Genomic DNA, 16,839 nt, shown 5'->3' with positions numbered 1-16,839 from the left:
TCAATCTCTCACCATTTTACGAAAAACCTCTTCAACATTAGATCAATCAGCTGTACAGAAAAAATATTGACAGCGTATGGGAATACATAAGACAGTATCTGACACAAGCAATGTATAACTACATATTAAAAGTTAAACAAATGGAGCAAGAGTGAAATGGATGAACGGTGAAATAAAATAAGCACTGTTGGAAAAGACGATGTTTTGATGTTTTGTTCAGTGCAAGACATTCAGTGGGGAGGATGCATGAGAAGTATAATGTGCAGGCTAGTAAGGAGACAAACGTGGTAAAGAAAGAAAAGGTGCAGTATGAGAGGAGATTGACAAGTCAGGCCAAAGTTAATTCAAGGGAATTCTTCCACTATATGGCAAGCAAGAGAAAGACTAATTATTGCAGGTTGACACTGGTAGATATTCATAACAGCAGAATGGCTTTTGCAAAGGATATAGTAGAATTATTGAATGAGCACTTTATCATCGTATACCATACTTGTTTAAATGATGCCATATAATGTATAGAAAGGAAGCAAATATTAGGAGAATAGAAGTGAAAGAATCAGAGATGTATTAGGTATTCATTGGGTTAGATGTTAATAAAGTTGTGGAAATGGATGACATATCACCATTGCAGTGGGTAAGATTCCTAAGGTGTGAAAAGAAGGCAAAATAGTACCACTCCACAAGCATGGTTCTAGGACAGAAGGTTCCAGTTATAGACTAGTCTATATAACTGCAGTTGTAGTCAAGGTATTGGAGAGATTGGTTAGGAATAGAATACAAGATTGGGTTTGTGGACGTAGTATTCTGTATGATGATCAGCATGGATTTGTAAAAGGTAGGTCTTGTTTTTGCAATTTACTTGCATTTTTATGATAAAGTAATGAGTGTGTTAGATAAGCAAGATTCACATACAGAGATATTCTTGGATTTTGCAAAAGTGTTTGATAGATGATAGCACAAGCTGCAGAAGATGGAATAGATAGTATACTGTTAAATGGATTGGTGACTGACTTTCTGAACAATACCAGCAAGTTGTGCATGATGGAAAAGTTTCTTAAAATAGGAGGTCAACCAGTGGTGCCCCCAACAGGTTTTTGTTCTTCAGCTCCCTGTTGTTTAGCTTATTTGTTAATGATATATCATGTGAACTGATGGGGGAACATCAGTTTTTTGCTGATGATGCAAAGTTGGGTGGATTATAATTAGCACTGCTGATGTCAAGAAGATTGGAACAGAGTTTTGACTTGGACAAAGGAGTAGGGTTGTAGTTTTAATATTAATAAGTTCAGGTTTTGTGTTTTGGAGCACAGAGATATAAGGCTGCATACTATATTGACTGAACTGTGCTACAGGAAGGGGATGAGATTTAAGATCTGCGGACAATTGTTGAACATGGACTGAAGTTTTGAGGGCATATTGCAAGTTTCCACTGAATAAAGCAGTCACACCGCACTTGCACTGTTCTGCTTGGATTTGGTCTCCTAGTTTCCAATGTGATGTGGGGGTATTGGAAAAATTCCAGAGGTAAGTAACTAAACAATATCATAACTCTCGAATGTTGATTGTGGGGGAGAAGTTAAAGGAATGTAAATTGCAAAGTTTAGTAGATAGGAGGAAAAGAAGTGATATGATAGAGACATTGGGTAAAAGTATGATGATGAAGAAGGGTATGAGGAGTAGATTTTTTACTCTTTTTACCAGAAAGTCTATTGTTTTCTGAGAAGGCACAGAGTCAACACGTTATTATTATTATTATTATTATTATTATTATTACATAACACCTCCAGGGAATCCAAAGACTCATCAAGGGAGGACACCTACCCTACAACTCTCTGTCTCCACCAACTACAATGAACCACAACTACACCAACGCCATCTATTATCCACCACCACTAGTATTTTCATAGATGATCACAAACATCCATGTCCACGGCGGATTCGAACCTGCAGCCTTTAGGCTGGAGAGCAGATATGCTAGCCACTCGGCCAAATAGGCTGGAAAGTTAATGTAGTAAATGATCAGTTTACTTGTGAAACAGGATAGCACAAAAAAAAGGATTGTACGACAGAAGGAAGATAGATATGAGGTTGAAGATATGGTTGCAGCAGCACAAGATGATGGAAAGCATAAAGGTGAGGATGAGACAGGTAGGAATGGAAATCAGAGTCAGGATCAGGGAAACAGGAGTGGTCAGACCGAAGAGAGAGGTGTGGTTATAGCAGCTAGAATAGAGAATGTTGGTGCTGGTAGAATGGCCTCAAACACATGGGGATTGCTATGTTTGTACACAAATGGAAGGAGTATTCGAAACAAGAGAGCTAAGTTGTTGCATTGATTGAGTCAGTATACCCAAAGATAATTAGAATATATAATTTTCCAGAAGGTTAGAGATGTGAAAAGAGGAGGCAGGGGGGGAGTGATGTTAATAATTGCAGAAGAATTGTGTCCACAATGTATAGAAGTTAATAGTGCATCCAGATTTTGAATACGTGTGGTGTGGTGTGAAGTTGAAATAAACAGGTTGGTATATCTGATAGGATGCTGTTATAGGCCAGGGAATGCAGAGAATACTGATTGTGAAATGTTAAGGCAAATTTGTTGGGCATCTAAAAAGAAGGTGATCCTGATGGGAGACTTTAATTACAGGAATATAGAATGGAAGGAAGAGACAGTGTATGGGAACAAAGCAAAGTAGTTTTTGGAATTGTCAAACTTAGCTTTATGCAGATGATGTTGTACTTCTAAACACATCCAGTGCAAGTCTTCAGGATTCACTACTAAATCGAATAACAGCTGCAACAAATTTGGCATGAAAATCAACAATAATAATAATACCCTACTGCGGACGCTTTCAAAATTCCAATACAAAAGCATTTTAGTTGCATAAAATGAATGAGAATTAATTCTCCCATAATTGCACGCGCAAAGTGCGAAGGTGACTTTTGAAAATGCATGCAAGTTGATGGGAAGTAGTAGGTTATAAAAAACATTTAGAAGTGGAATATTTTTGACGACTTAAAAGTAATTGCATGACTGTTGCAAGAGTTTTCACAAAACAGCACTGCTTTTTGAGAAGAGAAAAACGGAATTATGCTAAGAAAACACGGCTTCCTCAAAGAAAATATTTTACACTAGGAAGAGAGAACGTAAAACATTTGTTCAGCCCACAAAACTCTTTTTGCGACTGTTGCATATTAAACTGGGGATCGCGAAAAACCTTCTCAAAGCATTCAGCAAAAGACCCCGCATTCCTTCCCTTGACAGTACAATTTCGAATTAGTTAAAAGAATCCCCAGGATTTGAAGGGGATAAATTAACTGTGGAAAGGATACAAAGACGGATGACAAAGATGGTTTCAGGACTGTACAAGGATAGTTATGAGGATCGGCTGAGAGAATGTGGACTGCAGAGTTTGGTGGAGAGAAGAAGGAGAGGTGATATGATTGAGACTTTTAAACTGTTGAGAGGTGGTTACAGGGTTGACACTGGGGAGTTCTTTCGCTTGGTTGATCAGCGGGAAGGAGTGATGACAAGAGGCCATCCCTGGAAGTTACGAAAGGAAACTGTGAGCAAGAGGGTAAGGAGTGGTTTCTTTGTGTGGAGGGTGGTTGAGCCGTGGAATGCATTGCCTGATGGAGTGGTGGGAGCGAGAACAGTCAGTGAGTTTAAAGAGTGGTATGATGGACTTTGTGTTTCTCGGGGGGGGGGGGGGGGGGGGGACCTCCCCTCAGTGAGTCTTGACAGACTTTATGTCTTAGGAAGGACCTCCCTCGATGAGTCTTTTGACTCCTTGGAGGCCTGAATAATAATAATAATAATAATAATAAGTATCTCAAGCAGCATGTGATTGAAGCAAAGCAAAGGTTTGCTTTAATGTTTTGGATTTGGTCATAACTTCATGTAGTTGTTAATCGGGTGTTGACACTGCCAGTGGTTGCTGATAGTGATCATGAGTTACTTGTTTGAGAAGTGATGAAACGAGAAAAGGTTACTGCCAAAAATGGATACATGTGGAAGTATAAAGCAGGTGATTATAAGAAGCTCTATAGTCAGTTAGCATCAGTGTGTTGGATAGATGAGCTGAGTGGAAAAGATGTTGACAATGCATGGAAATTCACAAGGCAGTATTTGACAAAAGCAAAGTATAACTGAATACCAAACATTAAGAAAGTAAATAGAGTAGGAGTGAAATGGATGTGAATTCAGTGAAATCAAGCAAGCTGTGTTGGAAAATAAAATGTTATGGAAGAGATACAAGATAGTTGGTGGTGATAGGATCCATGAAGAGTATAAAGTGCAGGTTAGAAAAGTGATGCACATGGTAAAGAAACAAAAGATGCAGTATGAGAGGAAATTGGATGTTCAACCCAAGGTTAACTAAAGGGAATTTTTCTGCTATATGGCAAGCGAGAGAAAGAATAACTATGGCTGACTAACGCCGGTGGATAGTCATGGCAGCAGAATGACAGCTGCAAAGGATTTAGTGGAATTATTTATTAAGTGCTTTATCAGCATATATGATACTGATGTAAATGATGCCATGCAATATATAGAAGAGAGGCAAGTATTAGGAGAATTGGAAGTGTAAGAAGCAGAGGTGTATCAGATATTGGTTGGGTTAGATGTAAATAAGGCTGTGGGAATGGATGACATATCGACATGTATTCTTAAAGAATGTGCACCACAGTTGGCTATGCCCCTGACCTGGTTATTTAATGAAAGTCTTGCAGTAGATAGGGTTCCTAAGGAGCAGAAAGAAAGAAAGCAAAACAGTACTACTCCACAAGCCTGGTTCTAGGACAGAAGTCTCCAACTATAGACCAGTCGGTATCACTGCAGCTGCGGTCAAGGTGTTGGAGAGATTGGTCAGGAATAGAATACAGTACTGGGTTGATGGACATAGCATTCTTTCTAATGGTCAGCATGGATTTGTGAAGGGTAGGTACTGTTTTAGTAATTTACTTGCATTTTATGATAGGTGATAAGTGTGTTAGATAAGGGAGAATCATATACAGTGATTTTCTTAGACTTTGCAAAAGCGTTTGATAGATTATCACATGATAAGTTGATGTACAAGCTGCAGAGGATGGGAATAGATAGTATATTGGTTAGATAGACCAAATATTAGCGTCTCTGAATGATAAAAGCAGTTGTGTATGATGGAGCAGTGTCTCAAAAAAAGAGGGTAATGTTATGTCGCCACTCCACGGAATATTTGTTCTGAGCCTTGTATATGACCTATTAGTGTGCTTTCCTGTGATCTGGGATCCAAAGCTCCCTCGGATCACGGACTCTAACAAATTTCTTTGTTCTGTGCCAGTTAGAGTCACCCCTTGAATGTTGCAGGGCCCTTCCTGAAACTGATGTTTATCTAACTTGACCCAAGTCAGGTAGAACGGTGTATAGATTCAGGGATTTTGCAGTCATGCCGTCTCCTAGCCTTGCTAAATTTATTTAGATACTCTTCCCGTTTTATCACAGTTCGAGTTGGTGAGTGGCAATGTCGTTCTCAAACACAATTCAGTGACCAGGATTTAACAAGAAACACAATGTTTAATTTTAACAAGATTAGAATACATAGAACATAAATCATTTAATCAGTTAACTGCTATTTCAAAATTTAAGCTCTTCACATGGTAATACATGACAATTTCAAACAGGACAAGATTGCTATTTTCTAAGAATGTTATAGACATAAGCATATATTATTAATTATCTGAACATGGATCTCTGGATCACTAAAGTGACACATATGCATGATGTGAAGATCACATGACATGGGTCTTCGGACTAGCAGTCCAAGGTCTCTATAAGTTCCAATACCAACAGTCTCAGCTTCCTTTGCTAATGAAAGGTTTTAGCTGCTTCCCCCTTCAACATTTAATATATTTTAGATATAGCAAAGTTTTACATTACCATTTGATGCAGCATATAGTCACACTTTGTCACCACGTGCGAGTCACGTGCAAACCCCGGTTGGACTTTACTCACTTTGTGGAGCACTCTCCCTTTTGGATCAATATGCACTGGAACTTTGCTGTCAGTGGGAATTTTTCGCCATGCATCTCCAGGACTTATGAACCCTTCTAGAAGGACATCACGGTTGAGGTTCCACTTGGTCTCAAGCTTCTTCGTCGGTCTGCACTTAGAGGTTTTCGTCAGACTTCATCCGACCGTCAGCACTGGCACCCCTTTGTTCTACGGCCGACGCTTCCTGCTTTGATCGCATTCCCCTTTTTTTTTCCTTCTTCCTGCTTCACGTTCCCTCCACTCTCCTGCTTTTTTTTTTTCGACCACTAATTCCTATTGTACTGCAGCTTTTAGTCACGGTCATTTCGATGATGTTGCACTTGAACGCGTGAGAGAGCTCTTCCCAGAGAATTGTCCATATTTGTCTCTTTTTGCGAACCTTACTTGTAAGGATTACTAATGAGTTTGCCAAGGTCATGACCTCAGGGCCTTTAGTCACCACTGAAGTATGCATGGTTTCACACAGCCTATTCTTGGGTTGGTCATCAAATATGTCGCCTCACTACAAATTCATATATCCCTTTTCCTTAACATATCGCATACAATATAACCTACAGTGTTTTTCCCTCTTTGGGTAAACAGATATGCACGCATTTAATATTTACATGATACACTTTACTCCCAACTTTCTTTTTATTTATAGTATAATTTTCACCAGCAGTACAGGTATCTTTTGAATTAAACTCTGTTCTTGTTGGATCCTGAATGAAAGTCTGTCTAGTAACGGCAGGCCTCATTCACGATCCAACAGTAACCAGTGGCATGCCCCAGGATTCTGTTCTTGGGCTCCTGCTGTTTAACTTGTTTGTAAATGATATATCATGTGGGCTGACTAAGGATCTTCAGTTGTTTGATGCAAAGTTGGAAAGAATTATAAGTAGCACTGTTGATCTTAATTTCTTTCAAGTAGATTTGAATAGACTCTTTACTTCGAGAAAAGAACATGACTAGACAAGGCACTGGCATGTGTTCTTTTGTAAGAGATGTCTTTCTTGTGTTCTCCGTACGCAATTCAATAGATTTATTTGTTTGACCAAAATAAGGGATATTACAATCACACCATATCTTATATATGCCAGGATATTACAGATTATGATGATGAGGCTTTGGATGGCTTACTAGCGAGCGGATTTTTGAAAGTGTATTGAATAAGTGAATTGTTTTTATTGCTGTTTCCTTTTTTTAGAAGGCACCTGAAGAAGGCTGTCAAAAGCCAAAACTAGTAGTGTTTTATATCATTAAAGCCTTACAATTATTCTCGGTTTTAGTCATTAAATCTCTTTATTAAAAAAAAAAAAATATATATATATATATATATATATATATATATATATTTTTTTTTTAACAAATATATATGCATTGTATATCCATATACATTTACATTTCATATACACACACACATGTATATATATATGTATTCTTGATCTTCTACTCGGTTGTAATGATACATTTTAAAGAATAAATTTTAAATGACTTTAAACCGAGATAAAATATTAAATTTTAATGATAATGATACAACTAGTTTCAGCCTTTTACTGCCTTCTTCATATACTTCTTCAGGTATCCACTAAAGGTAGAACATAGTAAAAAATTGAAGTTACAAAAAACTGAGAATTACAGGCAAAAAATGCAATACATAATTGACACAAAAACGTTGTATTTTTCAAGTCATTCTATATAACGTGCTATTGTTTGTTGTATGTGTGCTTGCAGGTTCTCGTGAGCACCAGTATTGAACAACTACAGTATGGCTATCAGGGATGGTATAACTCAAATTGCTGTTCAAATGTTCAGGATTAAGGAGGATTTCTCTGGACTCCACGATTTTCCTTTCAAACTCATCACTACAGCGAAAAATGTTTTCGGATTTATCCCAGCAAACTGAGTGATTCTATAGATCGTCATGAGGGTTACTAGAGAAAAGAATATGAATTGAAAGCAAAGCACAGATGCATGTGATCTTTTATAGGAGATGTCTCTCTTATACTCCTCAATACGCACTTCAACAGATTTGTTAGTCTGTCCAAAATAAAGAATATTGCAATCGCACCATAACTTGTAAACACCTGGATATTTCAGGTTATGATGAATAGGCTTCGGATGACTTATAAGAGAACGTACTTTAGGGAGTGTAGTGAAAAATGTCCTGATGTTGTATTTTTTAAGGACTTTAGCCAATTTATTGGAGACTGAACTAATGTAAGGTATTTAGATGCTACCTTTAAAATCAGTAGTTTCCGTAGTACGCCGCCTAGGAGGATCCAGAAGAAATTTCTTAATTGTTTTTTCAGAATGTCCATTTTGTTTAAAGATAAGAGAAAGTTGTTCAATTTCTTTTTGGAGTTCATCTGGTTCATTTAAAAGAGATTGTGCTCTGTGTCCTAGGTAGAAATAGTTCTGAGCTTTTTGTGGTGGAAAGTGATGAGATTGACAGTGCAGATATCTGTTAGTATGAATTGGTTTTTGGTATATAGAGATTTTAATTACATCCAGGAAAGGAAAGCAGTTTTTTCGGCAGTGGATTTTATATTAGGATGCTGGTTGTTAAGATGTTGAAGAAAATCCATGAGAGATGTGTGTCCGTGACTCCATACAAGGAAAATGTCGTCACCATAACATCTCCAAAGTTTCGGCTTAAACGAGAAGGACGATATGGCTTTTGTTTCAAAATCTTCCAGGAAAATGTTTGCTAGAACTGGGGATAAAGGGTTACCCATTGTTAGGCCTTGGTTTTGTTTGTAAATGGAGTCCCTATATCTGAAGTAGCCAGATTGAATACAATGCTTTAGTAAAGCAAATATCTTTTTAGACAATTTGTCAAGTAACATTAATACCTCCTCAGTAGGGACGTTAGTAAATAATGAGATAATGTCAAAACTTGCTATGATATCATTTTCACTGATTGAAATATTTTTGATATGAGAAACGAAGTCTGTGGTGTTTTTGATGAATGATGGAGATTTATTGGAGAAACACTTGGGGTATTCTGCAAGATGTTTTGAAAGCTTATAAGTAGGACCATCAATTCCTTCCACAATTGAGCGAAGAGGAGTGTTTTCTTTGTGTGTCTACGGAACTCCATTAATGCATGGAATAAGAGGGTAAAGAGAATGTAAAGAAAGGCACATGTTGTGAGGAAGTTCAAATGTAGTCTTTAACAGATTGTTTGTGTGGTTTTGTAGTTCCCATTGTTGGATTATCCTGAAGAATTGAATATGTAATGTGTCTTCAAGCAATTGAAGCATTTTATTGTGGTAATCTTTAATCTTCAGAATTGAGGACGACTGTAGCATTGCCTTTATCTGCAGGTAAAATAATTATGTTTTTGTTCTTTTTAAGATTCTTTAAGGCCTGTCTTTCTGTAGGAGAAAGATTATCTCTTGGAGGTTTAGCATTATTGATAATGAAGATGGATTCAATATGGAGAAGTTTTGCCAAATGGTTAGGAATAAGTGAACTAGTTTTTTCTATTTTAGTAAGTAGAGATTCTTTTGGAATAAACTTAGGAGGGAATGAAATTTAGACCTTTGCTTAGAATACAAATGAGAGTCACTTTAGCCTTTCCTCCGATTCTAGATGACACTTGATCTGTCATGAAAGTGGTACTGCTTACCATTACAAGAATGTTCTTCAAAGGAATAAATATGGCAGTGCCGGAGTCATAGTGTGGAGAGGCATTCTACTTAATGGATGCACCAATTTACAAGTGCTGAAAAAAGGGACTATAACTGACGAGTGATATTGCAATGAAGTTCTTCAGTGTCATGTTCGATTGTTCTGTGCTGCAGTTGAAGAATAAATTTTTATGGTTAACAATGTCACAGCACATCATACACAAGGTGACTGAGGATATTAATTGAATTGAGTAGTCAGCATGCTGCCCAGATCTCAACCCCATAGAACACAATAGGGACATGCATTGATGAAATTCCCCCAAAAAAAACAAACAAGGCCAGCCTTATCCTTGCTGTGAAGGAGACGCAGGCCAGTTTGCCTCAAGAACTCCTGAATCAATTGGAGCTAAGCACGACATTTTGAGAGCTGCATCACAGTTCAGGGTGGACATATTCCATACTGAAATGTCTCTCCCCATAATTTTCTGTAAGCACTCTATATTCCTTAACTACATTCTTAGGAAATTTGTAAGTTTTGCCAAAAACATGTTGCAATTTAATTTGTACAAAATTTGTGACACCTTTTTTGTGTTATCATTTATTAGTATGCCAGCAATAAATTTATGTCCATGTTTGTCTGTAGACATGAAAATTGTTTCATATACAGGCAAAAATGTAGTTCATCCTTAGCTTTTGGACACCAGTGTACCATATATCAGTATAGTCTCACCTAGGGATTCGTATATGATTTTCCTAGTACATGAAGGTAATACATCTTGTAAGTAGTGCATTTGACAGGGTAATATCTGCAGTTTTTTATGTATATAGTTAATATGTGTGTTCCATCACATATTGTAGTCAAAGTGCAGTATTTGAGTTTTCTAACTTCCTGGATTGTTGGGTAAGGACAGGTTCTTGTTTTCTTTGGGCAGTGTGAGATATGGCATTTGATAGATATATATGAGAGATCTGTAGCTATCCAAGGAATATTAAATATGATGAGTTCATATATGTTTATTTATTGCTGCATATTACGAAAAATTTACACACGAGCCAATCAGTGATTATGTTGAAGTCTGTTTGTAAATGTTGTAAGTCTGTTGGTGGGATTTGTGCATAGATATCAGTTGTGTGTCATCTGCATAATGTTATATAACTGTGTTAATGATGGGAATGGACTTTTTCATGGAAATGTTGATGAGGAGAGAACGATTTCGACCTATCAAACATGTGCAAAGATGTCTACATGTATAAGGCACTAGAGAAGAATGGAGATCTGCAAGTTTTCCAATTGTGTCATGCATACTGCAAACAAAAGTAAACAAAACAACATGCAGATAGATTATTATGTCTGTACATGAATACTAGGAGTATCAGAAACAAAGTAGTAGAGTTTGTTGCCTTAGTCAGTATGTTTTGACCTCAGAATGTAGGCATTAGTGAGACCTGCTATCAAAATCAGACATACTTACTGGTATCGAGTGTAAAGGGTACACTATTTTTAGGAAGGACAGCCCGGATAGGAGCGGAGGAGATGTGGTGCTAATGATATCAGATAACTTGAATCTAGTTAATGTTGAGATTGTGATACTAATGCTTATTATTATTATTAATAATAATATTACAGGTATCTCCATGGAGTCAGTAGGCTCATCGCAGGAGACCCAAACTATCAAAACAATATCTATCATATCTCTTCTTGAATTCATTTACAGACAAAGAACTTACAACTGAGTCAGGCAATGCATTCCACTCATTCACCACCCACCAGGCAAAAAACCTCATTCTCACACCCTTGTTAACCACACTTTTCCTTAATTTCCAGAGATGACCTCTTATTCTTACATCACTTTTACACAGCTGAAACATTTCCCTTGCATCAATCTTATAAAAATCTTTTAGTAATTTAAATTTTTCTATCATATCCCCTTTTCTCCGCCTATCAACCAACCTCTGAAATCCACAAGCTCTCAATCTATCAATGTAGGGAGCATTTTTTACATCACTCACTAACTTAGTCACTCTCCTCTGAACTCTCTCCACAACCTCCTCATCTCCAAGGAATCCAGGTGATCAGACCTGAGCACATTAATCCAAATGTGGACGTATCAACACTTTATAAAGGGGAACAATAACCTCTTTATCTCTGGATGTTAGTGTGTTCCTCAATAACCAAGAAATCCTATGTTCAATCTTGGATACCTTAGCAATGTGTTCCCTGAATTTCATCTCCCTATCCACCAACACCCCTAAGTCCCTAGCCTCATCAATCTCTTGAGTACCCATTCTTGAATTTTGTCTTTGACCAACTTTCCCAATACTTTTACCACCACTCCCGAGATGATGATTGGCCTGTAATTAACTACCGTAGTTTTAGAGCCACCTTTATGCAAAGGAACTACTTTGCCTTCCTTCCACTCCCTAGGGGCCATACTAGAGTTCAAACTTAGGTTAAATAACCAAGTAAGAAGCTTTGACAATTCCTTTGCACATTTATGCAACACACGAGCTGATATTCCATCTAAACCTACAGCAGTGTTCGCATTTAAATTTTGCAATATACTAAGTACCTCTCATTTCTTAACTTCAATTCTCACATTAGTTTTTGCTACAGGTACAGAGATATCCTCACTTGGGTAATAGACTTTTGAAAAGTGATCACTCAGTAACTCTACTATCACATCTGAATTTGTCACCTCAATACCATCAGCACCTACTAAAGTTATCCTTCTGAAATCATTCTTCCTTTTATGTGGCACGTAGCAGAAGAACTCTTTGGGATTACCCTTGATCTCCTTGGCAAGGTCTTCTCATAATCTGATTTAGCTTTTCTTACTATGCTGGTAACCTTTCTAGCTTACACCTTGTACTGATTGCCTTTCTCCTTCTAAATTCTCCATAACATTTTCTTTTTTTTGGATCAAGCTTGATACTACTACTCATCCATCTAATGCCTACCTACTAGGGGTAGTTCCATGGAGGGCAGAATTGGAAGGCCAGGATATCATTAGTGCTTGGGAAATCGTTGGGAAAGAATATTTGTTAGCAGCAATAGTAAGCTGTATTCCACAGGTGAAGAAGCGGACATAATTTGGTGTAAAATGGATGACAAACTATATCAAACAGGAACTGCAGTTGAAAAAGAGATTATGGAAGATATACAAGGAGAGGGGTGGAGGACAGATACATGAAGAATATAAGATGCAGGACAGGAGAGTGACCAGAATGGTGAGGAAGGCAAAACTGGAATATGAAAAGAGATTGGCACTAAGATCCAAGGAAAATCCTAGGGAATTTTTTAGCTATGTGACCAGTAGGCGGAGAAACAATTGTGCAAGAATGACATTGTGGGATAAAAATGAGAATTGAGTGACTGATGCAGAGGACATGGTGGAGTTGTTCAATGAACACTTTATTGAAGTATTTCATCCTGAAGGGGGTTTTAATACTAGAGGGATAGGTGAAGGATCAGGGTTTAGAGGTGCAATAGGAGAGTGTGTTCCAAATACTAAGAACTCTGAATGTCAGTAAAGCTGTGTGACTGGATGGTATTTCACCATGGGTTTGAGAGAATGTGCTAAAGAACTGACAGCTTCGTTGACCTGGCTTATCAATAAAAGTCTGGCCGAAGGAAAGGTACCCAGGGAATGGAAGGAAGGCAAGATAGTGCCACTGCATAAGGGCAGCAGCAGACTGGAAGTGTCTAATTATAGGCCTGTTTGTGTGTGTGTGTCATCAGTAGTGGTTAAGGTCTTGGAGAAATTAGTGACGGACTATATACAGCATTGGGTAGATGAGAGTAATGCTATCTCTGAGAATCAACATGGATTTGTTAAGGGGTGCTCTTGCTTTAGTAATATGATTGTCTTTTATAATAAAGTGACAAGAGCAGTTGATGAGGGAAAGGCATATACTGCCATTTTTTTGGATTTTGCAAAGGTATTTGACAGGGTGCCACATGATAAGCTGATATTTAAGTTGCAGCAGATGGATTTAAATGTCGGGTTAGTCAAATGGATTCAGGATTGGCTGACTGTTAGGTATCAGAGAGTTGTGTATAATGGGGCAATATCAAGGAAGCAGAAGGTTACAAGTGGGGTTCCACAGGGCTCAGTACTGGGACCTGTCCCAGTACTGAGACAGGTCCCAGGTCTATTGTTCAATCTTTATATCAATGATATTGTCAATGAATTGCAAGGGGACATTCAGTTGTTTGCGGATGATGTGAAGTTGGGAAGGGTTATCAGTAATAGTGCAGATGTGGCAGCCCTTCAAGAGGATTGTAATAAACTAGACATATGGGCAAATAAATAGGGTTGTCAGTTCAATGCAGCAAAATGTGAAGTCTTGAGGTTTGGGATCGATCGATGGGAGGATGTGTACTCGATTGGAGGAGCTGCACTGGAGGAGGTAGGGGAGACAAGAGATCTGGGGGTAACGATTGATAGAAAACTGAAATTCAGGGAGCATATTACAAAGGTGGTGAGAATAACTCAGAGGATTGCTGCAATACTGAGAAGAACGCTAACCTACAGAGATAAAAGAGTTATCATTCCATTGTATAAGGCCCTGATCAAACCACACTTCCACTATTGTTCTCAGATTTGATCCCCAGGATTTGAAGAGGATAAATTGACTGTGGAAAGGGTACAGAAGCAGATAACAAAGATGGTTTCAGGACTGTACAATATGAGTTATGAGGATTGACTGAGGGTTGCAGAGTTTAGTGGATTGAAGAAGGAGAGGTTATATGATTGAGACTTTTAAACTGTTGAGAGGCAGTTACAGGGTAGACATTGAAGAGCTTTTTCACTTGTTGGAACGGCGGGAAGGAGCGATGACAAGGGGCCATCCCTGGAAGTTACGAAAGGAGGCTGTGTGGAAGAAGTGAGGAGTGATTTCTTTGCGTAGAGAGTGGTTGAACCTTGGAATGCATTGCCTGAGAGAGTGGTTGGAGTGAGGACGGTTAATGGGTTCAAGGAATGGTATGATAGACTTTGTATTTCCTAAAAACGACCTCCCACGATGAGTCATTTTACTCCATGGAGGCCTGGATAATAATAATAATAACTGGCAATCAAATGCAGCAGATGTTTTAAACTTGATTTTTGAGATAACCATGTATTATTATTATTATTATTATTATTGCACCCTCCATGGAGTCAGCAGAATCATCATGGGAGGTTCATTCAACTAACAACATATTTATCATATTGAATCTTAAAATCATTAACACTCCTTGCATTTACAACACATTCTAGTAATGTGTTCCATTCACTGACAGTTGTCCATGTTAAAAAAATCTCCTCACATCCCTCTTCACCACACTCTTATCCAAATCTTTTTGTGTTATCTGGGGTAACCAAAAAGTGTTATTTTGTGTCTGGATAATGTTGGTGTTTGGCTTTCTAAGATCTGGTATAGTTCATCTTAAGTTTGTAATTTGTTCCTTGAAAGTATCATAAAATTTGTCTCCTAGTTGCTTGTTACTTGAACCATCTTTGGCAAGGTTCTGGGTAACATTCATTGAGGCAGGTGGAGATGCTACTTTGTTCAGTTTTTTTCATTTGGTTATACTATAAATTATAGATGGAAAGAAATTATATTCTTGGTTTCATCCTTTATTCAAGTATCCCATTAGTATTCCATAATACAATGCACATATCCTTACAGACATGTATAATGCTATGCATTATGGGAAGGGCCATTCAACTCAGACTAGTTTCGACCTTTATTGAGGTCGAAACTAGTCTGAGTAGAATGGCCCTTAAGGAAATGGCCCTATAAATTAAGGAAAACTTAAATTAAATTAAGTTTTCCTTAATTTAATTTAATTTTATTGGTGCAATAATCATGTTTAATTCAGCATATTTCTGATCGAAGTTTGTTTGTTTGCAATATCATCATCAAATTCCTGGTATATACCCTCAAGAGGTGTACAGTATATGAAAGTACTACATGAAAAATTTACATCAGTACTAACTTCCTATCTACAATTTTCCTCCAAATCTGTCTGTTAAATGTCAAGACTCCAATATTATCGGGTCTTATATTTCTGTTTTTTAAGGAAGTTTGTTTGTGTATTCTATATATTTGCTTTTTAAGCTCTGATTACATGAATTTCTTTGTAACTGGTGCCATAAATGTCTTCATTTTTCATATATTATAAGTAATATATCATCATTTAGCCATGAAGGTGAATACCTGCATTCTAATCTACTTGGAATGTGTAATGATGTAAAGTAGTGGTCTGCTAGTTTTTGCTGTAATAGTGGTGGATAAAAGTCTGTTTTCTCTAACACGAATGTTAATATGGTCTATACGGGATTGTGCTATGTTTTTATTCATCATTTCCTCTCTAGTATGAGATAAAATGGTTGCTGTTAAGCCAAAATATGATAATATAGCTAAGCAAGCTCTACTATGCTTAATTATAGGCTGATTATGTTGTCTATTTTTATTAGCCAGTTTTCTAGTTCCTCGAGGGATAGTTTATGATTGTCATCTGGTTGTCTATAAATGGAGTTCACTGTCTGTTGATACAGTTCTCTAACTTGAGACAAATGTTATTGGTTGTCTGAAATTTCGTTTTTAGTTGACTTGCTGTGTATTTTTGGTTAATATATACATTAATCCTCTCACTTTTTTTCCCACCCAGTAGTGAATAATAATGATAATGATGAAAACTTTCCACAATGAGTCTTTTGACTTCTTGATGATCTGGTGATAATCATTGTCATCTATAAAGATGCCTGTGGTTGTTTAGTTTATATTCATTGTCTTATGTGCTGCTTATTTCTGCATTTTTTTTTAATTCTGTTTTAACATTTTTCAAATTAAAATTTACTTTTCATTTTTATTTTGTTTTATTTTTTTTTGTTTTAGGGAGATTGGGTATTCTTAGCAAACTGTCACCTCTGTTTAAGCTGGATGCCTAAACTTGAAGAAATAGTCAATAATATTAGATGTTCTGAAAATGTTCATCCAGAGTTTCGTTTATGGCTAAGCTCAGTACCTCACCATGAATTTCCTATATCTGTTCTACAAAATGGAATTAAGATTACTACAGAATTTCCAAAGGTAATGTATCTTTAATTTTCTTTTCATCTTATTTTCTTCTTATTCTTATTCTTTTGCCTCCTCCATGAAGATATACAACACATCATAAGAGGCCAACTAGCAGTTCATTCCATT

At 37.2% G+C, this 16,839-nt stretch overlaps 1 protein-coding gene across 1 annotated transcript in view; it reads left to right on the top strand.

Moving 5' to 3' along the window:
* kl-2 (dynein heavy chain 2, axonemal kl-2) overlaps positions 1 to 16,839 on the top strand; it is a 1,497,432-nt gene that overhangs the window by 1,151,108 nt on the left and 329,485 nt on the right. The window contains exon 48 of the mRNA XM_090414156.1: positions 16,531 to 16,725. Within this exon, the coding sequence (XP_090270282.1) occupies positions 16,531 to 16,725 (195 nt within the window). The remainder of the gene's footprint in view (positions 1 to 16,530; positions 16,726 to 16,839) is intronic.

The sequence above is a fragment of the Typopeltis vanoorti genome, chromosome 24, assembly GCF_054136105.1.
Source record: "Typopeltis vanoorti isolate ZY-2024b chromosome 24, IOZ_Tvanoo_1.0, whole genome shotgun sequence".
In the NCBI taxonomy this organism is placed as follows: Eukaryota; Metazoa; Arthropoda; class Arachnida; order Uropygi; family Thelyphonidae; genus Typopeltis; species Typopeltis vanoorti.
The sequence above is the reverse complement of the archived record's forward strand: the minus strand, read 5'-3'. Positions and strand labels throughout refer to the sequence as shown.